Here is an 8,078-nt window from a genome sequence, read left to right on the forward strand (position 1 = left end):
TTAGCCAGGAATGGTAGTGTGTGCCTATAATCCCAGCTACTCGGGAGGCTGAGGCAGGAGAATTGCTTGAACCTGGGAGGCAGTGAGCTGAGATCGCACCACTGCACTCCAGTCTGGTGACAGAGCGAGATTCCGTCTCAGAAAAAAAAAAAGAGAGGAGAAATAAGTTCAAGACATCTATTTTAAAACATGGTGACTATAGTTAATAACAATGTATTATACTCTTGAAAATTGCTAAGAGAGATTTTAAGTGGTCTCACCATAAAAAAATCAGTATTTGAGGTCATACATGGTAATTAGACTTAGCCATCCCACAATGCACCCGTACTTCAAAGCATCATATTGTGAACAACAGTAAATATACAATTGTGTCAACTAAAGAAATAAATGAATAAAATTGATTGCATTTTACTGTATGTAAAATATGCCTCATAAAATTGATTTTTAATTATTTTAACATACCACATAATATTGTCATTTACCAAAAGCTGAAAAATTAATGAATACTGAGTAGATTTACAAAATTAGGTCCAGCTTCCCAGAACAGGGGACAGGCGCCATGGTTGAGGGCTGTGATCCAGTGTTTTGGGAGGCTGAAGCAGGAGGATGGCTTGAACTCAGGAGTTTGAGAGCAGCCTGGACAAGATAGCAAGACCCCCATCTCTACAAAAAAATTAAAATATTAGCCGCGCTCAGTGGCACCCGCCTGTAGTCCCAGCTGCTGGAGAGGCTGAAGAGGGAGGATCTCATGAGTCCAGGAGTTCGAGGCTGCAGTGAGCTAACATCGCGCCACTGCACTCCAGCCTAGGTGACAGACCAAGACCCTGTCTCTAAAAAAGAAAAAAGAACAGAGAGAGAGAATAGGACACGCAAAAGCGGGCAAAACGCTCAAAAAGGGGTTAGGTTTCCAGCTCCCTGTCTAAGGGATGGGAGAAAGGAAGTGTGGCAGGAGACTGAATGAGAAGGGCGCACACTCGCTTGGCTCGCCGTCCCGCCCACTACCCGAAGAGTGTCGCGGGTCCAGAACCAAGAACGTATGCTCATCCTGTAGCTCAGCCAATCAAAGAGAAGCAAGGCGGGCATTCGGGCGGAAATGATATTTGCAAACAGGAAGTGTGGCAGTCCATCTACTGAACCACTGGGGAGTGTCATGGAGGCCTACGAGCAGGTTCAAAAGGGACCCCTGAAGCTGAAAGGCGTCGCAGAGCTCGGAGTGACTAAGCGGTGAGGCCCTAGGGCCTGCGGAATTCCGTCTTCACTCCCCTTAGACCTTTTCTGGGAAACCCTGGCCCTGACCCTCCGACCCGCCCTCAACCGACCCCTCCTTGTTTCATTTTCCAGGAAGAAGAAAAAGAAGGACAAAGACAAAGCGAAACTCCTGGAAGCAATGGGAACGAGCAAAAAGAACGAGGAGGAGAAGCGGCGCGGCCTGGACAAGCGGACCCCGGCCCAGGCGGCCTTCGAGAAAATGCAGGAGAAGCGGGTGAGCAGAAGCAGAAGGCGGCGGGGACGGCGGGGACGTCCGGCGCCAGGAGACTCGAAATTGGGGTCAGGGCTGGGACTCTCGGAGGGCAGGGGAGCAGTCAGAGGAGACCTTAATTACGGGGAGATGATGCTGTGCCTGAGTGAGAGAGGAGTCGTCTCCTGCCTGGGGCGCTCCAAGGACGCGAAGACTCCGCTGGCCAGAGTGGACAGCAGAGGGGAGAGCTAGAGCTGGCATTGAAAAGAGGCCAGAGCTGGAGACCCGGGTTTGGATTCCAGCGCTGTGGCTCATTTTCCCTGCGACACTAGGCCAGTGACTTTATTATTTCCGTGCCTCAGTTTCCTTCTTTGTGCGAGTTAGGGTAGTAATTTATTTTAAGAGGGTTGGGAACTTTAGAGGAAGTCATGAAGGTAAAAAGCAATGCATAAATGCTCAGTGGATGTCTGCTGTTGATATTAAGTGATATTAAATGACCTTTTTTTCCCTTTTTTGAAACGGAGCCTCACTCTGTTGCCCAGCTGGAGTGCATTGGCGTGATCTCGGCTCACTGCAACCTCTGCCTCCTGGGTTAAAGCGATTCTCCTGTCTCAGCCTCTCGAGTAGCTAGGACTACAGGCACCCACCACCATGCCCAGCTAATTTCTGTATATTTAGTAGAGATGAGGTTTCACCGTGCTCACTGCTCGAAGTCACCGCAAAGGTGGTTTCCATGACGACTTTTTTTTGGCAGATTCAGACGTTGTATATTTTAAAAATTTATTTGTTTTGCGTGGGTCAGAGCACTGCAGCCTCCGATTCCCGGGTTCAAGCAGTTCTCCTGCCTCAGCCTCCCGAGTAACTGGGATTAATAGAGACACAATCTCACCGATACTTTGGCCAGGCTGGTCTCAAACTCCTGACCTCAAGTGATCCTCCTGCCTCAGCCTCCCAAAGTGCTGGGATTCTAGGTGTGAGCCACTGCTCCCAGTCTCAGTTGTTGATATTTAATGGCCATGCCCATGACGACTTTGTGTTGTATTTTAAGGCTCCAATCAATTGTTTTTTCTTGATATTAAACACAATAAATGTGTGGTATGCAATGGAGAACAAAAGAGTTCATAGTAACATAAATAAACTTGGTTCATTATGCTGGGGAGAGGGAATAATCAGTCAAGGTCAGTGATTCTCAACGGGTGCAGTCTCCACTCCCCTAAACTCAAGGTTTGGAGACATTTTTGGTTCTCAGCTGGGTTGGGGCAGGGACTACCGGCAACAGTGGCTAGAGGCCAGGGATAATGCTTCTTGCCCTGCAATACACAGGACAGCCAGCTGCAGCCAAGAACCATCCAACTCCAGGCCGGGTGCGGTGGCTCATGCCTGTAATCCCAGCACTTTGGGAGGCCAAAGTGGGCAGATCATGAGGTCAGGAGTTCAAGACCAAACTGGTCAACATGGTGAACCCCTGTCTCTACTAAAAAATACAAAAGTTAGCTGGGCATGGTGGCTGGTGCCTGTAATCCTTGGGAGGCTGAGTTTAGGAGAATTGCTTGAACCGGGAGGCAGAGGTTGCAGTGAGCTAAGATGGGGCCACTGCACTCCAGCCCAGGCTACAGAGTGAGACTCCATCTCAAAAAAAAAAAATGAATAATCCGACTCCAAATATCAGTGGTACCGAGGCTGAGAAATCCCTGGTCGAGGTGATTCTGTATGGTGACACTAGGGAAAATGGACTCCTTACTCCCAGGTCTAATTCAGGCATACGGAAAACACGGACGCGCTAGCTCCGGCAGGACAGACCTGAGTTTGACTCTGCCTCTACCATGAATTAGCAGCATAACTCTGTGCAAGTTAGTTACCTTTTACTTAAAGTAGCACTAAAGTCTGCCTCACAGGGTTGTGGTAAGGATTTAACAAGTGAATACGTTTCTTTGGGTGTGTTTGAGAGGAGCGGAGACTCGCTGTCGCCAGGCTGGAATGCAGTGGTGCCATCTTGGCTCACTGCAACCTCCGCCTACTGGGTTCAAGCGATTCTCCTGCCTCAGCCTCCCGAGTAGCCAGGACTGCAGGCACCTGCCACCACGCCCGACTAACTTTTTTGTATTTTTAGTAGAGATGGGGATTCATCATGTTAGCCAGGCTGTTCTTGAACCCCTGACCTCACATGATCCGCCCACCTCAGCCTCCCAAAGTGCTGGGATTACAGGCATGAGCCACCGCACCCAGCCTTTTTTTATTTTTCTTATTTGAACTGGAGTCTTGCTCTGTCATCCCGGCTGAAGTGCATTGGCACGATCTCTGCTCACTGCAACCTCTGCCTTCTGCATTTAAGCAACTCTCCTGCCTCAGCCTCCCAAGTAGCTAGGACTACAGGCGCCCACCACCACACCCAGCTAATTTTTGTATTTGTAGTAGATACAGGGTTTCACCATGTTGGCCAGGCTGGTCCTGATGATCTGACCTCAAGTGATTTACCTGCCTCAGCCTTCCAAAGTGCTGGGATTACAGGTGTGAGCCACCGAGACTGGCCAAGTGAATGCATTTCTGTCCCTTCTAACCCTGAGGCTGTAGTCAGAGGCAGGGCTGAGATTTTATTGCTGGAGCCAGGATGAGAGACTGATGCAACTATCAAGAGACTAATAACGGCAGCTCAGAGTAGAGCAGTCATGGTGGAGCCAGTGGAAGGTAACAGGCTGGGGATAGGTTTTCAAGGATGAATGCAGGGTTAGCTTCGTTCATCTAGCCCTGGATGAATGAATGGGTTGGATGTAAGCTGGGAAGGAAAGAAGAGTCAAGTCTTTGGGCTGGGCAGTTTGATGAATGAAGGTTTACTGGGGTGGGAAGGATTGCAGGTAAAGCAGGTTTTCTGGGATGGGGGTCAAGGGATGGGAACCAAAGCTAGAGTTTTAAAGAAGGTAAATGGGAGGTTGAGTGTGGTGGCTCACGCCTGTAATTTCAGAACTTTTGGAGGCTGAGGCAGATCAGGAGCTCAAGAGATTGAGATGTTCCTGGCCAACATGGTGAAAGCTTGTCTCTACTAAAAATACGAAAATTAGCCAGGTGTGGTAGTGCCTGCCTGTAGTCCCAGCTACTCAGGAGGCTGAGGCAGGAAAACTGCTTGAACCCAGGAGGCGGAGGTTGCAGTGAGCCCATATCGCGCCACTGCACTCCAGCCTGGTGACAGAGGGAGACTCTGTCTCAAAAAAAAAAAAAAAAAGGTAAATGGGGTGCCCCATTAGAAATCCAATCCAAGTGGAGTCAGCCAGGCACAGTGAATCCCAACATTTTGGGAGGCCAGGAGTTTGAGACTAGCCTGTGTTACATAGCGACACCCTGTCTCTGCAAACACTAAAATATTAGCTGGGTGCCACACTTGTGGGTAGAGCCCAGCCAGGTACCTGGCATTGTGTGGCAGTTGGACAAGTCAGTGTGGCTTCTCGTGAGGAGACACAGGCTTCGGCTGTGCTCACAGCAGCAGGAAGAGGGACAGAGATGGGCAGGGTGCACCCCTTAGTGGGAAAATTAGCCGGGGGGGGCTGACTGGACACAGAAGGAGGGAGACAAGGAGAAGAGGGGACAGAGAGGAGCAGCCAGGTGGCCCCTACTAATAATATCTCATGGTGCTCTGGGTGGACTGGGCTCAGTGGGGTAGTTCTCCTGTTGACCTCACTTGGAGTCTGGTGCAGTCAGACGGCAGCTGGGCCTGGAGTCTGCAGGTGCAGCCGTGCTGAAGCATCTAAGTTGGCTTTGCCAACTGGTGCCTCAGCTGCTGCTTTTTTTTTGAGACAGAGACTTGCTCTGTCTCCCAGGCTGGAGTGCAGTGGCACGATCTCACTCACTGCAACCTCTACCTCCCAGGTTCAAGTGATTCTCCTGCCTCCGCCTTCCGAGTAGCCGGGACTACAGGTGCACGCCACCACACCCGGCTAATTTCTGTATTTTTAGTAATGACAGGGTTTCGCCATGTTGGCCAGGCTGGTCTCGAACTCCTGACCTCAAGTGATCTGCCCGCCTCTGCCCTCAAAGTGTTGGGATTACAGGCTTGAGCCATCATGCCCGGCCTCTTGGTGTTTCTTTCGTGGCCTCTCCCTTTATGTCATCTCATCCTCCAGGTCCTTTCTTTCCAGCAAGGCCATCAGACTTCCTGCACAGCAACTGGCTTCCAAGGGCTTGAAGCTAACACTGCCAGGTCTTATGCGTGGACCCAGAACTGGCACCGTGTTCTTTTGAGTTAACTGAGTCCACAGCCAGCTCAGAGGCACGGGAACTGCACGAGCAATGACTAATAGGCAGAAGGGTTCATGGTGGCCACCAAAGAATGGGCCACGGTCATCCAGCCAGGAAGTGTGTGGCCTCAGATCTGTCTGGCTTTGTGTCCCACACTCCCAACTTTTTTTTCTGAGACAGGGTCTCTCTCACTCTGTTGCCGAGGCTGGAGTGCAGTGGTGTGATCATAGCCCACTGCAGCCTCAGCCTCCTGGGTCCAGCAGTCCTCTCACCCCAGCCTCCCCAGTAGCTGGGAACACAGGCATGTGCCACCACAATCAGCTGATTTTTTTTGTAGAGTTGGGGTCTCCTCACATTGCCCAGGCTAGCCTTAAACTCCTGGGCTCAAGCTCTCCTCCTGCCTTAACCTCCCAAAGTGCTAGGATTACAGGTATGGGCCACCGTGCCCAGCCCACAGTCCCAGCTGCTACCAGATACTGACCTTTCCAGGTGTCATTGAGTGTTTGAAGTGAAGGTTGGAGCAGGTCATTGTGCAGGATACATATTTTAGAGTCACGCTGGGGACGGTGATCCTAGTCTTGTAGCCCTGACATCAGGATGGGAAGTGTCACCTCAGGATGCAGGAAGCGTGCTGACAGCTCCCAGCAGAATCTGCTCATGGTACGCACTCAGGCATTGCTGGTTCATTTCTGCCACTCACGAGGCTGGTAACTGACCTGGGTTCCCTGTTGGACTAGCCTGAGTGCAGCTGAGGGGGAGGGGGTAAGGCACACAGCCTGAAACCTCCAGATGTTGTAAACGTGAGAGCTGGGCTGGCCAGGGCTCCATCTTCCATCCCATGCCGGCCTGGGCTGTGTGGAGCCTGTAAACTCACCTCCGTGTCTCTTCTCTCTTCAGCAAATGGAAAGGATCCTGAAGAAAGCATCCAAAACCCACAAGCAGAGAGTGGAGGTGAGTCACTGTGTCCGGTGGGGGAGGCTGAGGCATTCAGGGTCCCAGCTGGGCCCAGAGGCTGACAGCCTGGCAGAGGGAGCTGTTGGCATGTTGATGAGAAGGGAAGCTTACCCAACAGAAATGAGACTTCCCTAGGGCTACTCAAAGGTGAGCCCAGGGTTCAGGCATCTGTAAGGCCTGGCAGGGTGAGTTTGAGAGGAGGGGCCAGGAGAGATGGGATGTGGGAGAGATGAGGCTGGGCAGTGCCTCTTCTCCCCAGCACCCCGCTTGGGTCTGTGCTGACACCGGCCTTCCACTCCACTTTCCCAGGACTTTAACAGACACCTGGACACACTCACGGAGCATTACGACATTCCCAAAGTCAGCTGGACGAAGTAGCTGCCTGCCCCTGGGATGGAGCAGCATCGAGGTTTCGCCAAAGGCCACACTGGGGTGGTGTGTGTTTCCTTTGATATATTCTAGACACACGGCTTTACACACACCCTCGCGTCTTCTGCTACAGACTGCTCTTTGAAGCTGTGCACCCTCATTCTGGAACTTGATTAAAGTAAAACTGTCCTTGTCCTCAGTTTAGGTTTCTTGGCAACATATAGAAGATACACCCTTTTTGTTTGGATGGAAAGTTTCTAAGCTTATCCAGAGGTAAATGTTTTTATCCCCAAGTTGCAGCTAACGCTCTGAGGCCAGCCAGCTGTCTTCTCCTGGATGAGACGGACTCCAAAGGGTCAAGAGCTGATAATGCCAGGTGGCCTGCCGTATGCAGAACCCCATAGGACCCGGCGTGGGTGCCCTTGCGAGCTTCCTGTAGCTTGGGGCCTGTGCTATTCCCTGCAGGCCCCAGAAAGCCACTTGCAACTCTGTGGCCTTGAGACTTCCTCCTCAGCCACCTGGCCACTGAGACAGCACAGCCTGGCTGGCAAAACAGCCACCTAGGGGAAGAATGGAACAGACACGCCTTGTTCCTTTCTGAATCTGTTCCCAAAACCTTCCTTCCAGGTACTCCTAATGGGCGTTGCCATGGCAGACGTTGCTAATGGATCAGAGCATTCATTGACATGGAACCCAGAAACAGCCTGCCTCTCAGTCCTCAGCTGGGGGCTCCTAGCAGCCTCTTGTATTTACTCAGAGTTGACACCTCGCTTGGAGCCTGTTTGGCATTCCTACCCTAAGGACGCCTCGGGTGACAGGAGCAGGGCAGAGCACCAGCACAGACAGACATGGGTGCAGTCAAATGGGAGGGCTCAGGCATCCGTGATGGAGGGCTGGGATCTTGTAGGGCCTGTGTGTCCTGGTTGACAGTCAAACCACATGTGTTGTTGGAGAAATAATCTCTGTTGATGGAGCTATTGAAGGAATAATGAAGGCAGAAGAGAAAAACCAAGTGTGGGATTTAGGGTTGTCCTATGTAAATTACACCATAAAGCAAAAGCCGGTTATT

General features: G+C 51.3%; 1 protein-coding gene across 1 annotated transcript; it reads left to right on the forward strand.

Annotated features, from left to right (window-relative positions):
• The first annotated feature begins 1,132 nt into the window (after window positions 1-1,132).
• Window positions 1,133-8,078, forward strand: FAM32A (family with sequence similarity 32 member A). Its single transcript, NM_001253785.2, is given in 4 exon segments — window positions 1,133-1,224; window positions 1,342-1,483; window positions 6,584-6,637; window positions 6,950-8,078. Coding segments are annotated over 4 exon segments (339 nt in total). The 5' UTR covers window positions 1,133-1,150; the 3' UTR covers window positions 7,019-8,078.

The sequence above is a fragment of the Callithrix jacchus genome, chromosome 22, assembly GCF_049354715.1.
Source record: "Callithrix jacchus isolate 240 chromosome 22, calJac240_pri, whole genome shotgun sequence".
NCBI classification, from domain to species: Eukaryota; Metazoa; Chordata; class Mammalia; order Primates; family Cebidae; genus Callithrix; species Callithrix jacchus.